The sequence below is a fragment of the Aquarana catesbeiana genome, linkage group LG03, assembly GCF_042186555.1.
Source record: "Aquarana catesbeiana isolate 2022-GZ linkage group LG03, ASM4218655v1, whole genome shotgun sequence".
Lineage (NCBI taxonomy): Eukaryota > Metazoa > Chordata > Amphibia > Anura > Ranidae > Aquarana > Aquarana catesbeiana.
This window is the reverse complement of record NC_133326.1, coordinates 206,033,452-206,058,042: the sequence shown is the minus strand read 5'-3', so window position 1 is coordinate 206,058,042 and position 24,591 is coordinate 206,033,452. Positions and strand designations below refer to the sequence as shown.

The 24,591-nt window shown below is 37.9% G+C and overlaps 1 protein-coding gene across 3 annotated transcripts in view; it reads right to left on the bottom strand.

Annotated features, from left to right (window-relative positions):
• Window positions 1–8,357: 8,357 nt before the first annotated feature.
• Window positions 8,358–24,591, bottom strand: part of TAFA5 (TAFA chemokine like family member 5) — an 805,723-nt gene continuing 789,489 nt past the window's right edge. For 2 of the 3 annotated variants that reach the window (XM_073619719.1, XM_073619720.1), the window contains one exon: window positions 8,359–11,927. In XM_073619719.1, coding sequence (XP_073475820.1) covers window positions 11,919–11,927 — 9 coding nt within the window. In that variant the 3' untranslated portion in view covers window positions 8,359–11,918. Of the gene's footprint in view, window positions 11,928–24,591 lie in introns of all 3 variants that reach the window. The other variant, XR_012242834.1, reaches the window with a different exon arrangement.

Genomic DNA, 24,591 nt, shown 5'->3' with positions numbered 1-24,591 from the left:
ATTTACTAATTAGGTTACTTCTGAAGGCAATTGATTCCACTAGATTTTAGTTAGGGGTATCAGAGTAAAGGGGTCTGAATACAAATGCACGCCACAATTTTCAGATATTTATTTGTAAAAAAGTTGGAAAACCATTTATCATTTTTCTTTCCACCTCACAATTATGTTCCACAAATTATGTGCCACTTTGTGTTGGTCTAGCACATAAAATCCCAAAAAAATACAAATATACGTTTTTGGTTGTAACATGACAAAATGTGGAAAATTTCAATGGGTATGAATACTTTTTCAAGGCACTGTATGTCATGTATTTTTTGCATGTTATTTACCTGCTGATGGATGCTACTATATTTCATGTGTTGTCAGCAGCCACAGCAGATTCAGAGTTGTCACTCAAGTCACAATATATATTATTCATCACCCTCCCCCTGATTATGTAGGTATGAGGTGAAGGATAGAAGAGCTAAGCCATCACAGAGAGTAGTTAGACACTTGGAGAAGAGGAAAAGGCTATGATGTGGCAGGAGGGAGGGGGAACTGTGACTTTGCTAGAGAATCAACTGTTTCCTGGAGTAGTAGAGTCCCCTAGCAAGATCAAAAGCACATTGCAAGTAAATAAAGTTAGAAAGAAATATGGAGATAGAAAATGCTGAAATTAAGCATATAAAGTACTATTATTATTTCTGTGTCTTTACTGATAATTTGTAAGAGGGTAACAACCTGTTTAAGGCTCAGGTAATGGTTAGCTTCAGCTCTTCCTACATAATTACATTTTAGGGGTTAGATTACTACTACTGTCAAAAAAGGGGTAATTTCGTAGTGTTCATACTGTTCTGGATTTTTAGCTGGGTTTAGCAGGGTTTTTATTTCAAAATGGTTTGTTGTTTTCCTTTATATGACAAAAAAAACTTTGTTGAATACCACCAAAAGAAAGCTATATCTGTCCCAAAAACTATAAAAAATGCATTTGTGTACACTGTTGTGAGTAATGGTCAAACTACCACAGCACTGAATAATGGCCTTGTAATGAAGGGGTATATACAGACCGACACTCAAATTGTTAAATAGTAGACAGGATATAGCATCAGTTTGGAAGCCCTGGTTTAGAAATGTTATCTTAACTTCAGTCTAAAGGGTTTATTTGCATACTGAACATTGTGGATAGATGAAAATGCATGAACTGAAAGATTTTTTGTTTTAAAATCAAGTACATTTATAGGCTTTTGTTGTATATAATCTGTATTCTAGAACCTAATATTTTTTATTTTTAAGTGGATGTTTTACTTCAGTTTTGCTAGGACATCTGCACTGGATTGATGCCATTTACTTCACAAAATGTTAGAGAGGTTATGAGGTTTCCTGTATCCATTATACTGTAGCTTTTTACAGAAACACCCTTTTGAGTGTTTCATCTCCAGAATAGTGGAAGTTGATCTTTCATGAAGATGAAAACTTTGAGATTTCTAAGAAACAGTTTGTAGGTTACATGTGAAATTGTAGGTCTTCTTTCAAGATTTGCATTTTCCAGACTTGTACTTGAACTATATGTTGCAGTCTACGATGTCCTCCCAGTGTTCTCTTTTTATATCTCCTCATTGTGTTAAATGATATGAAAGCATATCATTATATGTACAAATTAAATATTGTGTATATATTACAAAATACCTAGTCCGTAACTAACTACAGTTTAGGTAAATTTTGATAGGGAGAGACATGTATAAAATTGAATTTGCAATAAATATGTTGTCAAATTGATGAAAGCTTGTAGGATATAAGTGTTTCTGTATATAGGTTAACTGGTAAAAGGTAATGTTATTTTAACCTTCAACTGAAAATAATGTTTATGGGTCACAGCAGCATGTCATACTGGGCTTTTTAGGTTCAACACTGCTAAAGAGCCACAATATTCATTATCATCCTCCATTTGACTTCCAGCAACAAAGGTGGACAGGTACAACCTCCCAAAATAAACCTGTAAACAATGTACCCCTGTTATACAAGAAGAAATGTATTTTGCTTTCTTATGCAGAAAATTAGAAGTGCAAAGTTTATTTGCGAGCTATGTACTTGAACAGGATGTACATGTGGTTAGCCTGACATTTTAATATAGACAATGAATAACAAGGTTATAACATGTTAGAAGTTGGGTGTCTGGAACATTGGCAGATTGCCTAGCATACGTGGTCACATATATATAAACTTATATTTAGATATAGCCAGAGGGATATCTCTAGGCAGAATATGCAATTTATGACGTTTTATGCTTATTTTTTCATAAAGTCTATGCTTCAATCTCATTGGCTGATAATAAGAGGGAGGTTTTTCTCTCTCTGTGTAAGTGTATAAGATATATGCAAACCCAGTAAACCATTGTAATTTTGATTCACCATTCCATGTGTGTGTCTTGATTACCCAATTGATCAGAGAGTTCTATCCATACACCCATAGGTCCAACCCGGGTTCAAAGGAGAAATAGGGGCGGCTTAACAATACTAAAGGAAATAGTCCATGGAACACATTTTTTTTTAGTGTACCGGTTGGGGAGGACACACAAGGGATCTTTGGTTTTGTTTGGGGCCGGGTCAATTGGACACGGCTCCCACAAGAATTTGTTGACAACCCAGCAGCCTTCTCTATGGTATTGAAACAATCCTTTGACGACTGAACACCTCCTCAGGGTTCCATACTGCTTCAATATGTAGATGACCTACTGCTGTGTAGTGAGAGCCAGGGACGCTGTGAGTCCAACTCTGAGCATCGCCTCGCATCAGAAGGTCATTTGGTGTCTTGCAAAAAGATCCAGTGATGCAGACTGCAGGTTGAGTATTTGGGGTGTATATTCAAACAAGGGGAACGTTTGGTGTCACCGGCTTGGGTCAAAGTACTTACATGCCTCAGTCCCCCGAAGGAGAAAGCCGCGCTTCTCTCCTTCCTCAGCTTGATTGTCTACTGCAGACAGTGAATACCTGATTGCTCACACTAGGATTCGATCCTTAGAGCAGCTACGTTGTTGGGCTATCCAAAAATGATTAATTGGACTGAGGAAATGCTACAAGCATTTGCCACCCTCACTGCATCCCTCTCAAGGTCTACCTGACCATAATAAACTATTCTGTTTATATTGTGTAGTGTCAGGTCCAGCGTTTGCAGGAATTCTAGCACAACAACATGGTGGGGTTTTGAGACCAGTTGCATATCTGTTAAAAAAAATATCTAAAATATCAGTTAAACACATGAAGCACACAAGCTGATATCTGCATAGAGATGTGCAATATGAAAGTACTCTTATGTGTAATAGCAGCTCTCCTGCACTTTAGCATCAAAAGAGTGCTTTAGGAAGAGGGCACAAAATATGTCAGCAATAGTAGCATTAAGGCTCTGTTCACATATAGGTGTTTTGGGGCGTTTTTCTGCTCTAAGCTTCAGCTCTAAAAACGCCCAACAAGACAAATCCCATTGATTTCAATGGCCCCTGTTCACATCTAAGCATTCTGTTGCCTAAATGGAAACGCCCATTGCTCAAAAAAAGTACACAAGCTTATTTTTTGGCAGATTACAGGCATTTTAGGCTTTTATATTGGTGACCTTTGAACTTCAAAATGACTGTACAAAAACACTGCAAAAACACTTGAAAAAACACCCGAAAAATGCCTGTAAAATAGCAACGCCTAGATGTAAACAGACTGCTAATGATATATATAGGAAACTATAAGGATATACAGTAAGGCTTATAGTTATTAAAGAAGTTGAGAAATGTCAATTTTAAAATTACGTAGGACTGAAACCTCGTATTACATAATCCTGTGCTATGAAACTGCCTTCTTTCTCTATTTCAGAAACGGCACATAAACCTACGGTGGGAGTCAGAAATACCTGATCTGAATATATACATGACCCAGAACTAGTAATGTTAGGATACCGGCACATAGGTAGTTAAAGTAGTTTAATGTCCTGAAAAGTTATAGTTAATACCAGATATAAAAAAAAAAAAAGTTCTGGGAAAATGAAAGTATCCATTCCATACAATTCAAGAAAAACAGGTCTAATCCAAAGCCTATAAAAATTCAACTAGGGATACTAAGATAGAAGGGTGATATCTGATGGTACCAACACTCAAGCTGGAAGTGCTTGGACAGATATAAGAAGTAAAAGTGGATGAGAGATGCATCATTTTATGAGCAGACTTTAGCACATTTGGCCCAGTACCCTTTTGTGAACTGGTACTTCCAAAAGTAACACTGAACATTGGATTTGATTTGGGACAGCCACATTCATGAACTATGGTCCAAATCTAACATCAAGTCTAATTCAGACCATTTAAAAACAAAGTACTCTCTTTGTGACTTATATAATGGACCCCAGGTGCTGTTCTGAAGAGATCCTGAACATATTTCCTTAAATAAAGATGCCACTAGATGGAGAATCTACAAATCTATATATGAATTACAATCATAAAAATATGTAATCAATCTTTGGCGTGTACACATTTGAAGTAAAAAATAAAAGGTATATTCAGTTAAACATTGTTAAAGTAACTCTTAATATGTAGTCACTAAAATGCAGCAAAGTATTGCCTTAAGTGAAACATTTGGTGCATAACCTATCTGCATAAATTACAAATACCTGTAAAATTGAATTTTAAGGGAACGTGTACTAAGAGAAACATGAAGGCTGCAGTTGCTGACTGCTTGAAAATGCTAATTGCCTCTCTACCACTGGTTTCAAAACTCACAATGTATGATAGAATTCTTGATCTGCATGCTTGTTCCAGGTCAGTGACTCTGAAATTACTGAACTCATTGAATCAGTGTGATTGCCAGACAACTAGTATTTCAAAAGGGGAGTTCAGCAATGAAAGTCATATTTCCCCACTGCAGTTTTTCTGTAACCACTTTACAGCCTTAGAACATACATGTACGTCCACATTTGAAGTGGTTGTACCAGGATCATGGCTGCAGTTGCAGACCCGATTACAGTAGCAAAATTTTCTGTCAATGGGCTTTATGTAGAAGTGATCTGAGTTGCTCTTCAGATGGCCGATCACTTATAGAGGGCATTGGAGGGAGCCCCCACCACCAGCCACCACCTTCACCAGGTTCTCCAGTACAATCAGGGAGCCCAAGACCACTCCTGCTGGGTGTCCTGGAGAACAGAGAAGAAACGAAGATACCTGCATACTTGTTCCCCCCACGTAAGAAACCAAAAGAGAAGATTTTGTCGCCTCTGGTTTTGGTTTAATGATTACAAGCCATTACCGATGTACAAAGCATTTGATCAAACTGATCTATGTTTGATCAGATGCTTTTGATGGCAGAGGAGAGATCTGGGGTCCCTGCCCATGCTATCACAAGGGATGTTGTTCATCCCTTGTGATAGCAGTCAAGATGATAAAAAAAATCATAGAGACAGAGTAGAAAAAAAATTAATAAAATATATACAGTAATAATATTTAAAAAAAATAAAGTTCCCCGTCGCACAAATGCGAATGCATACATACTGTAGGTCCCACATGCATATGGAAATGATGATTGCACCACAACGGTGAGGTATCACTGCAAACGTCAGAGTGAGAGCATTTTAGCATCAGACCTCCTATTTAACTCTAAACTTGTTACCTGAAAAGGCTTTTAAAGTGTTGAATATAGAGATTCTTACTGTACCATAGTTTGTCACCATTCCACGGACATGTGCAATTTTACAGCATGATATGTTAGGTATCTATTTACTCTGCATGACATCATATTTTATATTTTACCAAAAAAATGGGTATTATATTGTGTATGTGTGCACTAAAATTAATTAAAATATTTGTTTTCTGAAAAATGTAGTTTTAAAAATGGCTGCACTAATATTGTGTGATATAAAAAACTGCAACAACCACCATTTTTTCTCCAGAATCTCTACTTTCAAAATATATATAATATTTTGGGTTAATTTTCTAGCAAAAAATGCAGATTTTAACATGTATGTGAGAAATATCACAATTGGTCCAGTTTTGAAGTGGTTAAAGAAAGCTCTTTTGCAATGTTTATAAAACAAAATGTAACTTACCTTAGTTTAAGTATAGGTTAGGTAGTTAGAAATATCCATTTGTTCATTTATGCGATTATACCAAGTATCATGTCAGATGTTTCCAGAAGACTCCTTGCTTTCTTCTTGCACTGAAGCTCACATTTATTATTTCATGATGGATGACATGAATTCAAGGCCAAAGAAACACTTTTTTTTTTTTTTTTGGCATTTAGCATTGTGACAATATTCAAAATTATTATTTATCATGCATCAACAAGGACAGATTGTTAGCAACTGGCTGTTTTGCTATTTCCTAACCAGGGTTCTCTTTCACATAATTCAAGTACTTTCAAATCATAAAAGGCACCCACAAATTTACTGCAACATCCCCATAGTTTGTGCAGAAAGCATATTTCATATTATGTTTTAGTGACCAAAAGGCTCCATAAAAAAGTCTTATCTTTATTTTCATAATTTAGCTATACCAGCACAACAGCAAACAATTTAAAGCGATAAAAATGGACACCTTTAGCTGTTCAGAGTGCATAAAATATAAGTACTTGATTCATTTTATGTACATTAACCCCTTCATCCCTGAGTTTAAAATCTACAAGAAATATCTTGTATTTATTATCATCCATTATAATGAATTTAAAAAATGCACACTGTGGCAATTTACTGTAAATTGTGACACATTATGCAAATTTAGCTTTTAATTATTAAGATGTCCACCCAAACCTTTTTTCAAATTCATATACACTAGTTGGAAGAAAAAACTAAACAAATGTCCTATTTCACACTTTTCTGTATTATAATCTAATAGCCATTTAGCAGAATGCAACAAAATGTATTAAAAAAAGGCATTAGTTTTCTGAAAATGTGAATCAAAATAAACAGTATGGACAGGACTTATCATGCTGCAAGATATTACATGCCATGTAGGCCCCCACTTTATCTGGGAAAAGCACTGTCTTTGCAATCAAGTCATGTCTTTACTGTCTAGGGCAGAAAAATACCAGTTAGGTGGCACCTCAATTCAACAGTGCAAATGTTAAATGACAAAAACTATTGGCTCAACTGTTTGGAAGTTGTGGTATATGAATTTAAAAATGGTATGGAGTTTCTACTCAATGCTATTTTACTGTCAGAAATGCTGTTGGCTAACTCTGTGAGGTGAAGGAGTTAATACAATGAGCTGAAAAATAGCAGATGATTAATAATAAAAGAAAACAAATCGGTCTTTGCTCCAAACCTGCAGTAAATATATGAGTAATTTGTTGCTATTTTGAATGTTTTTCTTTTTTTTTTTCTGATATGGTATGTAAAGTGAACACAGGTTTGATATACAGTAAAGCTCGTACCTTTCAGTAAATATTGTCTGTAGTCTTATCACTGGAAGGTATAATTATTTAACACCATTTATTGCATGTTGTTTTAACTAAAAAATGTTTTAAAATGGTGCTTTAAAAAAAATAAAAAAAATAAAAAGCTATAACTTCAATATTAGTCAAACGAATTGAACAAAACAAATTGTGATAAAATATATTTAATCTCATGATAACTTAAAAAAAAATTGCAACAGCAGCCCTACAATAAAATGATTTGAATTATCCATCTCTCCAATCTTCAAAGGTTTTTCAGTTTGCAAATGGTGTATCTGTATTGTTCTTTATTTGTTTTATGATAAGTGTCGACCACAGAGGAGTTCTCTATTTTTAGCCTTTAGTTCAATGTCTAGTTTATTTGCAATATCTAAAAGAAAATCAAAATATATGAATATCAAAGGGTTAATTGTGGTAATTATGTATAGTTGCAAGACTAATGTAATGTAATACGGTATACTTAAAAAAATAACATCTGTCAGGAAGACAGCATACTTATATGAAACACACTAGAATCTCTGGAAAACACAAAAATAACTCTGTTTTAAACCTTGTGCAATAAGCGTCACAAAATTAAAATTTAATATTTTAATTCATGAAACTGTAGAATTAAAAACTAGGTCTATAGATGAGGTAAATTATATAGAGTATTGGCAATATATATTCAGGTACAAGTGGGATATATATATATATATATACTGTAGATATATATCTATATATATATATATCTATATATATATATAGATATATAGATATATATCTATATATCTATATATATATATAGATATATATATATGTAGATATATAAATATATCTATAGATATATCTATACCTATACCTATATCTATATCTATATATATATCTATCTATATATATATATAGATATATCTATATATATATATACATATATATATATAGATATATATATGTGTATATATATAGATATATATCTATATATATATATCTATATATATATATAAACAGCGTTTTCTGATTCAGGGAATAATGGCATATGCTTTTTTATTTAGAAATATCCACCTGAAAGCCAACCCAAACTTTATGTTACCTTACCTGTGGCCCCCGAAACAAGGCTGACTTAACAAAATGTGACTGCTGCAGAAGAAAAAGTAAAGTAATAAAACAACAACCGACCGTTAACATAGTAGTTATCACTTATTAAAGCAATCTCAAGAATAGAGATTTCAAAAATGATTGGTCGCTAAGGGTAAAAAAATATTCTTGTTTATTTTTCCATTCTAATTAGTGTAGGTTTCCACAGTCAGCTCTGTTTCAGGTTGCAATGCATCACCAAAAGTGACGTGTCAAGCAGTTTTCTTGGTCTACAGAATAGATAAAGATGTAAAATTGTCAAATTTTGTGTTTTTGTGATTGTTTGCTATACTTGATAAAAGGAAAACATCATATTTATTACAGGTTTTATTGCAGTCCCTGTCCCCTGCTGCCCTTTTCACTTTGCAAGTGTTCCATTGACTAAGAATTTGTAGTTAAATACCGAATGCAGTATTTGTTAGATTTAGCGGTAATTACCGCATTAGTTAATGCAGTAATTTACAGCATTGAGCTGTTGCTAAGGAGCGGGCTGAGAAGCCGACTGCTGCATCCTTAACAACAGATGGCTTATCAGCTGTCATCGGCCTTCCCCACTCACAGCTAATTGTAAATATAAGCCAACAAAAAAAAACGCCAAAATAAAAAAAAAAAAACGGTGTGGCCCCCCAAAATACACACCAGACCCTTATGTGGGAATGCAGCCCAGCAGGTGAGGAAAGGGGGGTGATGGGTGATGATGAGTGCCCCCCTCCTGAACCATACCAGGCCACATGCCCTTAACATGGGGGTGCTTTGGGGCAGGGGGCTCTGCCCCCCCACTCTAAAGCACCTTGTCCCCATGTTGATGGGGACAAGGGCCACATCCCCACAACTATGGCCGGTGGTTGTGAGGGTCTGCAGGCAGGGGGCTAATAGGAATCTGGAAGCTCCCTTAAATAAGCCCCCTGCCCCAAAGCACCCACCCCCCATGTTGAGGGCATGTGGCCTGGTATAGTTCAGGGGGGGTGCTTGCTCACCCCCCCTTTTCTGACCTGCTGGGCTGCATGCTCGGATAAGGGTCTGGTATGGACTGGGGGGACCCCACACCATTTTTTTTATTGTCAGCTTTTTTTTACAATCAGCTGTCAGTGGGGAAACCCACTCATCATTTGTTAAGGACCTGGTGGCCGGCTTCCCAGCCCACTGCTTAGCAACCAGCTATTTGTCAAAAAACCGCCTGGGGACCCCCAGGCGGTTTTTTGACAAATACCACATGTGATACCACCAGCTAAACTCTGACGGTAATTATCACAAGCTTTTTAACGGTCTGGTTCGTTTTTGAATTGGACTTAAGAGCTTTTTATGCAATATTTACTGGCACTTTTTTTTTGGTAAATACCTCATAATTGCTATTTTTTGGTTGAATTGTACATAGTTTACCGCATGCAATCATTTATGCAAATGAGCAACATGATACCCTTATCACACGCGGTAAATCTTAGTGAATCAACACCAATCTTTCTATTTGTCTATCTATAATGTGAGTTTAGAACAAGAATTATATAAGTTGAACCCCCACTCTAAATGGGTCTGCTTTGCAGAGGTACGTGTTATTGATGACAGTCATCCTTTGGCTCCCAGTTGCTGATATAGGCAAAAAAGAAGTGGCAGCAGTACCAGCAAATAATTTTGTCAAGTGCCTTTATTCCACCAAATACAGTTAATGTTTTACTAAACAATTCTTTTCCAACCTAAATACTGTCACTGCATATTTGCTTATATCAGCACATGGAACTACAACATTCATGAAACAATTCCTTGTACCTATGGTGCTCCACGCTATGCAAAAATAACATAGTGTAGTTTTTTGACTGGAGTAAAAATGTAAGTCAGGTGTCTATATTAATCTGCTCCAATTTAAAAACGAATCTTCTACATGAAGATATTATCAAGGTCATCATTTTTAACATGATGAAGTTTTCATACTAGCTATCATCTGCCCATTTTTTTTCTTTAAGGCTACTTAAGTTCATCATTTACCTATTGGATATAACTTATGATATGATTTTAAAGGCAGACTTGTACCTTTCATATATATCCCAATAAGCCATAAAATATGTGCACTCGTAAGCAGGGCTAAAAGTAATGTGGAAAAGCAACATAGATATGTATTCAACAATTTTACCAGTACGCATTAACCAAAAAAGAAAATGCTTTTCAACAGTGCAATGGTTGAATGCATTTATATTATATAAACATTATTCTTTGCTTTTTCTACAGAGTCCTCTCTGCTCATGCTTTACATCCAAAACGTCCCTATGGAAGAAAGCAAACTACACTGGTGACTTCAGAGACAACTGAAGTAATAAACACAACAGAACTCTGGCATTGATCGCAGAGTTACCACGTTAATTGTTAAATAGGATTTTCTACAAATATACAACATATAAAAACTGTTAAATATATAACTTTAGGCTTTTCAAAATACATTTAATGATCTCTTTCAAACAAGTGTCACTTTTGTTCTTTAATTTTCTCTCTGGTGCTAAATGGTATACCGAATGAGGCCACAGGTGACCTAACATGCTCTTTTGCAAATACTGTTTTATCCAATTTCATCTATCAAAATGGAATTGTAGAAGAGGCCTATTTTACTGGTTAAAAGTGAAAATGAGTTTTAGTATGGGAATGTCATTCTAAGTACAGAGGAATAAAGATATCATTAAGACAGTTTCTGTTTTGTGAAATGTGTTTTAAAACATAGGCTGTTATTGTTTCTCCATGCTCCATTAGGTTTCTTAGTTTTTTTTGAAGAGCTATATTCTGCATCCATTTTGCTGCAGATGTCCCAATAGATGTCCACTGGATAGTAAAACCCCAGTTTTGGAAATGCTGAGAACGTGTGTTTTGTTAAATCATAAGTAAGCATTCATGTTAAACTTTTACAAGTAATCCCAATATGCTTGATGAGATTAAGTATTTGTCCATTTTTAACATAGGCTGTACTCTTTGGTCTATTTTATTTAAATCCAACACATAAGAAAATTCACACAGTCCAGGGCACAAGAAGTCAATCTCTTTTGCACCTCAGTCCTCTTGTAGACAAAACAGTCTTCCTTCTAAGGCTGATTGGGGTGGTCGAATACCCTTCAAATTGATAGAATATTCAATTTCAAACAAGTCGGTAACATCAAGTCTACACGTACCATCGATGAAATGTTAACCATGAACTGTATTGCTAATGCCCAAGCGTATCTTGAACCAGTGTAGAGTATCCTTATCTCTTGTGATCCTTTACATGGAAGGACAAAATTTAGCTCATAATGTAGAGAAATTATGCAGTCTTTTATGATATACCGGGGAACAGACGGAGTTGATGACATACAAGATGATGATCCACAGCAGTGAAATTGTCTAAAGTACATTGTTCTCACAAGCTTGAACTCCTTCTGCAGGGTACTGTTGTTGCATTTGTCAGGAGACCTGTAGATCAATAAACACACACACTGTAAGTCAATATTTTACTTTCAAGTCTCTATTGTTCACTGTTAAATGTAACCTTTTGTAAGTATGCTCACATCTCAAAGGAACCTATAATGAACTAAACAATGCTCTTTCCAACAGTGGAAAATATACTCAGAAAATATGATGCAGATAAGGACTTTTATATTGTCAGAAATAATTAGGAAATTATTGAAAAAAACACGAATGTCACCCCACTATCTGTTAGCAAGTTGTTACTTTACTGAATGCAAGTTTATAAAAAAACAAATAATAATTTTATATCATTATCAAACACAGTAATAGTGACACCTTGCTATAATGCTTTCTTTTGTGTGCATTATCCCTAAAATTATGGGTACTCTTTTTGTCTATGTACATGACAGAGGAAATTGGTAAATGTCTTACATTTTATTCTACTAATATTTTTTCTAAGCCACCCCTTGATTCATTTTGAAGTGTAAATGCAGTGCTGTTATTTTTTAAACTTACTAAGGGCTTTTATTGCATTTTGCTGTAGAAAATCAAAATACAGGTTTCTAATGATTTTCCACAGGTCTCTGAGATATCTCTTCATTTTGTGGTCCAACATTAGTAAGGTGTCACAAAAACATTATGAGAAAATGGTATTTTGTTAAAACAATTAGGGTAAAAAGTATTATTGTTTCCAATTTCACTTTTAGGTGTGTTAAAGCACACAAACAACAACAACAGCGAGTTGGATTAATAGCAAAATAAATGAAAAAAATATTAAGAGTATAAGGAACCAGAATACAGTAAGGTGGACAACACAACCTGGATAGTAAAACTGAAATAATTTGAGTAAATGGTCCACGTTTAACAATTAATTCTCCCTGGGTTACATGGGAGAAGGATGTTGATGTATGCTATTTCCATTTTTCTAAGATGATGCTAATTCTGAATGGTAAAGTATGTAAAAAAAAACAGTTCGATCACTTTCATTAAACTATGTGGTCATTGCTATTGCTAGTAGTTTCATTTTAGTGCTCACAGAGGCAAAAGCTGACAGCTGGTCTTAGTGGAGGCATCTCATATGCCCAAAGTACACAACTGTTTATAATAATAATATAAGTCAAAGTTATCTGAGAAGTAGGGTTGAGCTCAAGGTCCAGTCTGATTACAATTCTCAACCAAACATTGGCCATTGGTTAGTGGGAGCAGGATGTTATACTGTATATTGTGGTATTCCTACTGCTACTACATATGACAACTTAATTGCTGTCAATGGTTGTTAGGGGAGCAGTGGGTGCTGACACAGACTGCATTCTTAGCATCCAGCAATGCCACCTGGCCCCATTCATTTACTGGCCAGGAATCCCCAGGCATGTAAACAAATGGGTGAAGATCTACCTTACCAACCATTCTACCACCCCTCTCTGCCAATCTCTCCACTGGCATCCCATCGCCTAACAAATAAAATTCAAAACATTAACAATAACATACAAAGCCATTTACAACTCTGCCTCAAACTACATGACCAATCTTGTCTTTAAATATCTCATATCTGTTCCTCCCAAGGCTTCTGCTCTCTAGCGCCCTTGTCTCCTCCTCCCATGCTCATCTCCAGGACTTCTCCAGAGCCTCTCCCATCCTCCAGAACTCCCTACCCCATTTTGTCCAGCTCTCTTCTACGCTAACCACTTTTAGGCAATCCCTGAAAATTAATCTCTTCAGGGAAGCCTATCGTGCCTTTAGCTAATAACCAAATCTTCTATTTCTCCCATCGGTTCATCCCTCACAGTTATTACCTTTTGTTCCACTAGCCCCTCCCTATTAGATTGTAAGATTCCAGGAGCAGGGCCTTCCTAACCCCTGCGCAAACTGTTGGTGCTATATTAATCATTTATAATAATAAAAATTAACATAGTGCCAAAATCACTGACCATGTATGGCCAGATAGTTAAGTTTGGGCAATGACATTGATGAAATATGACCATAGCCATATTTGGTCAATGACATGACCTGGGAGACCCCTTGCCATTGTTTTCATTTAGTGGAAAGTCTGGGAGGTATCATTTAGCAAGAGTAAGTGACACAAGCAGATTGTGTCAGCAGTCAGCTGTTTTATTTTATTTTTGCGGGACAGTAAGAATGATTCGTCAAGATTGATGTGCATCTGCATTGCTGAACAACATGCCATTGCTGGTTTTAATATTCAGCTCCCAATAACCACAATGGAGTTTGGATTGGGAACCTGAGCTTCATCAAAGTTTCTCCTACCCACTGTGTAGATGATTTTATTATTGCATTAGAAATGGAACAAAATACATTTATTTATTGCTGAACATCAATAGAAAACTTGGAACTATTAGTAGCATCTGTGAGTCAGGATCATCATGATAACTGAATAGTGACCATCATGGTAACACCAAACAAATGGCTCTGGATGGTGTAAACTACAAATGTAGCATGTAGTAGGAATTAAGTGCTCAAAATTTCCGCTCAGCATTGTCATGTGTGAATAACTTCTACTTGTCAGGTCACCTGAGGCCAGGTGGCAGATGCACACCATTGGGGTCAGGAGTGCACTGCTAAGGTAGTGGATCTTAAGGCTAACTGCCGTGGATGGGGCTCTGGGTGGTTCAGGAAAGCAGGTCCTCTGGAGCACCGACATGAATCACACTGGGAGCTAGAGCATGAGGTTCCCTAGGGCACGGAGTCTAAGAGCAAGCAGGTGTTTACCAGAGCCCCTAGTGGTGGGGATGGACTTTGCTGCAACTGGCTCCAGGTCGCGGCCCCTAGGGTCTGCCAGCTTATGCTCACGGTAGGCTACTGAAGGATAGAGAGGAAGCAGCAGACCGGGACAACAAGGGATAGTCAGGAGATAGCCAAAAGGTTGGGGCAACAAGCAGACAGGGGTAGTCAAAGAACATGCCAAAGGTCAGGGAATGAAGCAGACAAGGATAGTCAAGAACAAGCCAAAGACGGTAAACAGAATCAGACATAGAGCACACAGCAAGACACACACACAAATTCAAACACACAATATTGATCAGCGAGGCTGGCTTGCAGTGCACAGATTAATATAGTCTTCCCAGTTAGAAGCTGGGGTGGAGCCATACTTGAGGGAAGATTACTTAAGCAGACAGGTGTGAGAGTGCAGGCCCTAAGGCTGATACACAACCAGAGGAAAGCAGACAGACATGGCATTAAAGTATTACTGCAGATTCATGACAGTACCCTCCCCTCTTATGAGACTTCCCCCGCTTGGGACCAGTCTTGGAGGGGAACATCAAATGGAACTTCCTCAGAAGATGAGATGCGAAGATTTAAGATGCAGTGATCCAAGACCTCCCCTCAGGACCAAACTCTTTCCAATGCACGGGGTACTAAAGAATGCCTTTACAGAGCTGGGAATCCAGAATTTGACTAATCTCGTACTTTAGATTATCCTCAGAGACCGGAACCAAGGTAGGGGGAGGACGAGAGGACTTATTGAGGACTAAAGGCTTCTTAGGAATGGGCGAGGGCATGACAAGACCAGCAGGAGCCTGAGGAGAGGCCCCAAGACCCTTGAGCTGGACATCAAGCACAGGACATCAGACTGGGCAGATGTCAGTGGATCTGTGAGGTCAGGTTGGTTAGCAGGTGTCGTGTCACAGGAGTCAAGCCAGATAGCTGAAACACAAGCAGAATGCCGAAAGCCCTGAAAAAAAGGTTGAATGCCCCACCTAGCCGAATGAGGCAGTCTATCCAAAGGATTGATTGAACCTCTTACATAGGTTTGAATGGATGTAGTAATAGTAGGGTAAGGCCAAGTTATAGAAGGTCCTAAATAAAAAAAGCAGGAAGCTCAATGGGCATGGGCTGGACTGGCATAACTGGTGCAGAGGCTGACTGAATCGCATCGCCAGGTGTAGTGACTCATCACACATTATATTATCAAACCAACAGGTCTCCTATAGAAAATAGAGGCAAATGTCTCTGCATGTGTCATATGTGAGAAAAAATCATATAACTTAAATTAAGTGATCCCAAAAGAATAGCAAAAAAAAGTCCATAAGTGAAGTAGGTGGATGATCAAAATTAAATTCCAACGAAAAATTGTGACACAGGTGATTCCAGCATCCAAAGTGACTTGCACCCAAGTGAGGTATGAGGCTCCTTACCAGCTCAGGATGACCACCATAACAGTGGTCCCACCAGGCGTTTGGGAAATTAACAGGTCACCCACAAACCTATGCCGATCATTCCAGTGTGTAGAACTCAAAAGACTGCACGGCTAATATTTTCTGAGAATTCTCCTGAGAGGCAGCCTGGAAGTGAGCCAGCCCGGCCTGGTTATAGAGGCCTCGTTGTTTGAAAAACTCCACCAGAGCCCGGTGCATCCTGCTCTGCAGTACTGAGATATGGTAAATCTCTGTACACCATAGAACCGTTACCAATGCACACTCTCCATCAAGCACAGCTTGATGGAGAGTGCTTGATGGAGAGTGTGCATTGGTAACGGTTCTATGGTGTACAGAGATTTACCATATCTCAGTACTGCAGAGCAGGATGCACCGGGCTCTGGTGGAGTTTTTCAAACAACGAGGCCTCTATAACCAGGCCGGGCTGGCTCACTTCCAGGCTGCCTCTCAGGAGAATTCTCAGAAAATATTAGCCGTGCAGTCTTTTGAGTTCTACACACTGGAATGATCGGCATAGGTTTGTGGGTGACCTGTTAATTTCCCAAACGCCTGGTGGGACCACTGTTATGGTGGTCATCCTGAGCTGGTAAGGAGCCTCATACCTCACTTGGGTGCAAGTCACTTTGGATGCTGGAATCACCTGTGTCACAATTTTTCGTTGGAATTTAATTTTGATCATCCACCTACTTCACTTATGGACTTTTTTTTGCTATTCTTTTGGGATCACTTAATTTAAGTTATATGATTTTTTCTCACATATGACACATGCAGAGACATTTGCCTCTATTTTCTATAGGAGACCTGTTGGTTTGATAATATAATGTGTGATGGGTCAATTATTTATTTATGTTCTTTAGCATATGTTTTTTTACTCATTCAGTTTTAGCGCTGCACTCACTTTTATTTATTTGATGTTTGGAGTTTAGTATTGGACTTTTAGTGCTGGCAGCTCTTACATTTCACATATCATTTTTTATTGTTCTAGCGCAGCGTTTAACCCTCTCTTTGGGTTTTTTTATTTTAGGTGTAGTGACTACCTGAATCGCATCACAAGGCGTAGCGACTGTCGAACTTGCAAACAAGTTAGCCTGGCTGTGCGTCCAAGGGAGTTTAGGGACAGGCAAAGGTAAATGGTTATGCAAACTGGAGTGAATGACCGGCTCAGGTTCAGAGGTGGGCTCCTCCTCCAGAGTGTCCAATGACCTAGAGAGTGCATCAGCCAGACTTTTTGCAGGACACATCCCAGAAATCGCTATACGCAGCGGGAAGAGCAGAAGATACTGAGATGGTGGCAACAGGACGTTTCTCTTTTGGGGCAGCCCTGAGTAGGCAGGACGAGCAACAGGAGGAACCCCAAGCCAGAATCTGCCCAGCAGTCCAGTTAATATGTGGAAAATGGAGCCGTAACCAAGGAAGACCCAAAACGATAGGAGTTGAGGCCTTAGGTAAGATAAAGAAGGATATCCACGCTTGGTGGAGTGTTCCTACCGACATCTTAACAGGTATTCATGACACTACTATGCTATTTTTGTGTAGGTTACACCATTGGAAGCCATTTGTTCATTTTGTTATGACCACAATATGAATATATACGTGATGATTTTGAAATGGTTTACCGGGGTTATGGCTGAGGCTATCAGTCATAACCCTGGTATTTTTGTTTCAGCCGACAATTCTCTTTCTCATAAAAGTGATTCAAGAGGCTGATTAGACCTGGATGTTTCTCAAGCTCACCATTCTTACAATACGATGCTTCGTGTGGCTGGCAATAGAGGTAAAGAGAGACCAGATCATTTCTATGACCTAAGAGGACCGGAGCGATGTCATGACGCCACTTCCAGTCTAGGGCGAAAGTAAATACATTTTTTTAAAGCATAAAATCAATAGTTTATTTTATTTTTTTTATTTTAAAGGTAGAGGAGAGATTTGAGGTCTTATAGACCACAGATCTCTCCATATAGAAGACCTGGCATCCCTTATTTCTATTACAAGGGGTATTTACATTCCTTGTAATAGGAATAAAGGTGATCAAAAAAAAAATAAGGGGCAGTGTAAAAATAAAAAAATAAGAAAAAAAATTAAAGCACCCCCATCCCTCTGTGCTTGCACACATAAGCGAGCACATACATAAGTCGCAGACTCCCTGGTATAGATTTTAGATTTTAAACAATCAGATTGTATAGTGTATGACCACATTTTTACATCTAAAATTACCTAGTTGCACTCCCATTGTCATTAATTGTTAATGACACACCAAACACAGAAGCAAACACATATTTTGCCACATGAAATAACATATGACAAATGCAGTAAAAAAACACGCAAAATGTCCCATTAATTACCTTAACCACGTGTAGCGCAGCCCATTGAAATCAAGGGGCTACCCTAGGCATATCAAGGGAAAAATGAGCCACAAAACATGCGCTCCCAATATACTAGGTGTAAATGGGAGCTAAAAGTGAAATTAGTGTGTTTACACAAGAACAATGAGGCTCAATTCACATCTGTGTGTTCCCAAACACATTGAATACTGCACAGAAAATGCACACTTTGCCATGCATTTCAGAAATGCTGCAAATGTGCACTGTGTTGTCATTACATGTTAAAGGCATCACAAGTGTGGCAAACACACCAAAAACTGTGGTAACGCACCATGCTCTGCAAAGTCCTGGAGCTTCTGTGGGGTGATTGTTGTGTGTAGAGCAGCCCACTCAAGTGAAAATGAGTGAAAACATTCCAAAACAACCAAAACAAACAAACACGGGAATGTGAGTTTTCGCTACGTGGAGATGTGAATGAAGCCTAACAACTGAGTGTCTCCATCCACTCCCTCCTATGTACTTGTAGAAAGGTGGCCATACATTATGCAATCAGATTGTACAATCTCTGTACAATTTTCTTCAGATTTACCAGAACTATGGAATTGGAGGACACACCTGAACAATCTATTCATTTATTTTTGTACTATATAGCTGATAAGAAATATAAAGGAGATTGTACAATCAGATTGTATAGGAAGTGGGTGGAAGGTAGCATTGTAATGAGGTGTGGTCCAGAGTGGTAAACACCCTATAGCATACCCTCTTCTGTGATGCAACAAGGAAGTGAAGGCTTCTGGGAGATGGCCTACAGGAAGTGAATGCTAAGAGAATCTACAGGAAGTGATGGAATCGGAAACTCATTTTAAAAATTCTAATAAACTGAAAAGATTCTAAACCTCCTGTGGAAAAGGTAAGTGAGAGAAAGCACACTGAGATAGCTGGGCCAGAAATGCTTCTATTTATTATGAAAAGTGAAATCCTGCCCGAAAACGTGAACTTATCCTTTAACTAATGTACTTAAATAATGTATTAGCAATAATTTAAATAAATAAAACAAATAGAAATATCCGTATTTCAGTTACTGTTTTATTTCTATTTCACATTAAATATTAATTGTGCTTTTGCCTACCATTTTAACTCAAGAGCCAGAAAAATAGAATAACCAAGGATGACCATCAGCTCCTATTACAGGAGCTGATGTTACAGGCTATTAAACTAATTATCATAAAATGTATTTATGACCTTGTAATTCTTTCTCCATATAGGCATCTGGAAGCAGAAATAAGAAAGATGTGCTCCCTGCAAGGAAGCAGGAAAACAAAGCAATAACTGACAGGTTTCATGACTAAAAGGAAATACCAACAAAATTGCAGACAGACAGTGACATTGAGAGGGATTACATTTGTTCTAACAGGAAAAGCATTGTACACAGGTTTTGTTCACAAGCTTTCAAGATCATAGAGAACCACTTTAAAAGATTAAGTATGGCTTATAAAAGGTGTAAAAGAAATATATTTAATCCTGTGTGGTACAAGTACTGTAGTTAGCATGTCACAACAAAACAGAGGGTACGTGAGAAAAGAATACTTAGGATTAATATTACAACTGGGACTACTACTATTGATCATTATCATTATGACCACCATCATCATAATTATCATAGCACAGATGGATGGTAAATAGTAGCAAAAATACCAACATTAATTGCAACTATTATACCAGTTATTTTTTTGTATGCACACTAAAATTAACTAGTTTTTGAATTAGTTATTTTTAGTAATAATATAAAATCAAGTTATAATTTTTATTAATTCAATCATTGATATATTTAAATTTATCTGTCGATTATAAGAATTTTATACAATGAAAATGAAAGAGCCCAATGTAGGGATAGATAGATAGATAAATAGATAGATAGATAGATAGATAGATAGATAGATAGATAGATAGATAGATAGATAGATAGATAGATAGATAGATAAATAGATAGAATCTTGACTTACTAGATTATCCGTATAACATGTATATACAGTACGTAAACATATGTAGGTTCATACAATCTAAAACAAGGGCAATGTGCAAATTGCAATGATTAGCTCACTAAAGCAATACAAACATTTCCTTTGTCTGTTTTAGTAATTGTGCTAACCCAATAAAACACCAACATATGCACTAAATAGACATGTGCAATTTGTTTCAGTCAGAATGTAAATTTGGATGAATTGTTGGTTATTCGGAGATTCGGATGTATTCGTTAAAATTTGTTTTGTTTATTCATTTGCTAACGAATTCTACATTTTGGGAACAATTCAAATTCGGATTGGTCAAAAAATTATCGATCGAAGTCTGTGTGAAGAATAGGTGGTTGTTAAGAAGCCGTCACATCCTTAACAACTGAAGACTCATCAGCTGTCAGCGGAAGTCCCCGCTGAGAGCTGAAATGTAAAAAAAAGAATTCCAGCAATAAAAAAGTCAGAAAAAAACTGTGTGGGCCCCCCCAAAATCCATACCAGACTCCTGTCTGAGCATGCAGCCTGGCAGGTCATGAGGGAGTGCCCCCCACCAGAACCATACAAGGCCACATGCTTGCTTTAGGGTAAAAGGGAGCTCAGTCCCCTCACCCCAAAGCACCTTGTCCCCATGTTGGTGGGAACAATAAACCAAAATCGAAAACCCTGCACTTGCTCAAAATTTAGCAGCTGACACAACAAATAGATAATTCGTTCAAAATCCCATGTGCATCAAAGTGTAGCGCTATAATATTACATTAAATAACCTCAAATGATTTCAACATAAATCTGTGAAAAATATATATGACCAAATACAGTGAACATTTCATGTAGTAAAATGAAAAAAGAAAAAGGGAAAAAAGAGAAAAAAGTCTCTAGTGTTCAAAATTATGTTCTGTTCCATGTGATGTTTATTCACAGTCCATATTCAAAATAAACCATCCTGTTCACCTCATGAGTATCAATGGAACAGATGAAAGGTAATTTGTGATAATACCGCCACCCAAGTGAATTGCAGGCTTACCAGAGACTGTGGACTCAAAAGAACATACGTTCTGTGAGTCAAATGTGCTTGTATTGCCCCCGGAAATGGAAGAAGAGCCTTAAGGGTCCACACCGATGGAAGTCTGGAGTCTTCCAGGATTTAATGGTAGAAGATTTTCTCCATAAAGATGGTATGCATCCAGGAAAGTTAGCCCCTGTAGTCCACGTTGTCACCCCTCACTCAGCCCCATGTTGGTGGGGACAAAGGTCTCTTCCCCACAGCCCTGGTCAGTGGTTGTGAGGGTCTGTGGGCAGAGAGCTTATTAGAATCTAGAAGCCCCCTTTGTAGATGAATCAACAATCACGCTGAATTGCCTTACTGCTGGACCCAAAAAGAGAAAAAACTCTCATCAAAGACTCCTCGCCAACTGCCTGCTCCTGCGTCTGATATTTCTTCCCTTCCTTCCTTTTATATATACATTTGTATTCATTTTCAAAAAACAGACAACAAACCAAAAGAAAAAGAATGAATAATTTTAGCAATTAGAGAAGCTATATACATACAAAACAAAACACACACAAAAAAAAACCTGCATACATACATACATACATTGTTCATACATGGTTTCTATGCCAGCTTGATAAAAAAAAAGTGTAATCCTATGGTACATATGCCCACCTAGAGTTTTTGCATAATCATGAGTCCTTGCCCAGTAACTAATGAAGAAATGGCTAAGAGTCATATTCCTCTAGGAGGTTACTGAGGCTGTAGAGGGGTCCATGAGCCATTTGGACCAAACCTTTTTGTATTTGAGGAGGCAACCCCTATTTATATATGTTTCCTTATATAGTGGTAAGCTATTTTTAATGAGTTGTTTCCACAAAGCCAGCGATGGGGGGGGTGGTTTTCTTCCAGCTGAGAGTTATAGCTTTACGAGCATAGAACAAAAGCAGCCCCACCAAAATACGCCCTGCTGTCATGGGAATAAATTGCTCTATCAGACCTAGAATACATATTGCCATTGATCGTTGCAGTGGGATATATATTATTTTGAATATAAAAGCTAATATTTCTTCCCAATACCTTACTATAGCTGGACAGGTCCAGAATATATGAGTAAAGTCTCCAGGGATCTCCCCACATCGCCAAAAACCAGGGGCAGAGTCTGAATTAATTTTATTTAATATATGGGGGGTGTAATATGTCCTGTGGACTATCTTAAACTGAATCAGTCGGTCTCTCAGGGAGACAAGAGAATTGAAAGGAGAATCCCATATATCATCTCAGTTGTCATTGTCAAGTTCGGGGATATCCTTAGACCATTTAAGTCTTAATTTCTCTAAATTTGGGATAGAAACAGTTGTTAAGTGAAAATACAATTTAGAGGCGACATTCTTTGTACAGTCCAACCTAAGAAGCTTCTCTAGGGCAGATTGAACTAGTTGTAGAGGAGAGCCAGAGAATTGACAACTGAAGGCATGGGAGAATTGAAAGAAACGGAAAGAGTACGACTGAGGAATACTAAAGTCGGAGATTAGTTTGGAAAAAGAAATCAAGGATCTATCCAAGATGATCTGTGTCACTGTTTTTATCTTGAAATTAGTCGGGCAGTGAATAGAAATGCTACAGAGTGGGATTTAACCAAAGGGGAGCATTGGATGATATTGCCTGTAGGGGATATCATTCAATTTTAAGACTCTCTCCCCATGCGCGTAGCGTGGTGCACATAGATGGTGTCAATGAATATGGAGCACGAGGGCCCCGAAAAATCAAAAATTTCAACGCCTCTAAGGATCCCAACACTGCTGCTTCTATCTGAGTAGCGGAATTTGAGGTATCTGGATTAAGCCACCAGGCCGTAGTTACTAGCTGAGAGGCCAAGTAATATTTATGGAAATCTGGACATGCCAGGCCACCTTGGGAGGTCGGGCGTACCAATGTCGCCCAGCTATACCTAAGGGGCTTTGATCTCCATATAAATGCTGAGAAAATACGATGCAGCCGTGCAAAAAAAGATTTGGGGATCCACTGGGGAGAGTGTCGAAATAAATATGTAAATTTAGGTAATACATTCATTTTTATTAGATTTATGCGTCCTAACAATGAAAGGGGTAATGACTCCCATGCCTTCAGCCGTTGTTGAGTCTCCTAGATCACAGGTGTTAAATCTAGAGATATATAGTCTGAAACCTGTCTGGAAACCACCACCCCTAGATATTTAAAATGCTCCACCCATCTTAGGGGAGTATCCGTATAGGCAGTGGCATGAGCCGCAGAGTCTATAGGAAACAGAAGTGACTTTTTCCAATTTACTTTAAGACCTGTGACTGAGGAAAAAGAATTGAGCACCTGTAAGGCCCCCTTAAGTGATGGTCCTGCGTCATTAAGAAAGAGGAGTAGATCGTCCGCATACAGAGCGACCCTTTCCTCCAGCCAGCCAACACGCAATCCCTCAACATAGAGGGAAGTACGGAGAGCCTCCGCCAGCAGTTCCATTGCTATGGCAAACAAGGCTGTAAAGGGAGGGCAGCCCTGTCGAGTACCTCTTGACAGAGAAAAAGACTGTGATAGGCTACCTCCCAACTTGATAGCTGAAGTGGGATTTTGATAAAGTATCTGTATCCATTTAATATAGATCAGGGGGAACCCCATCCTTCTATGGACCTGCCAAAGAAAAGAACAATCGATAGTATCAAAGGCCTTTTCAATATCTAAGCAAGCCACCACCCTACCTTCATTCAGATGCTTTGCATGTATATTGGTGTACAAACGTCTCAAATTTACATCGGTTGACCTGTTGGCCATGAAGCCAGTTTGGTCAATATCTACAACAGTTGGTAATAATGGCTGTAGTCTGATGGTAAGTAGTTTAGTCAGAATTTTAAAATCTGTATTAAGTAGGGCAATTGGCCTATAGGAAGCACACAAGGTAGGATCTTTTAGAGCTTTATGAATTAATATAACATGGGCATGGCTCATAGACATTGGGAGGGCTCCATCTGTCAGGCATTGAGAATAGAGTTGTGCTAGCTTGGGGGCTAATATATTCCCATGTGTCCTATAAAACTCTATGGGAAGGCCATCTGGACCCGGAGACTTCCCCCGTGGAAATTAATCATTTGCCTTCAGTACCTCCTCCGGGGTTATTGGCCCCATCAGGGACTCTCTTTCTTTATCTGA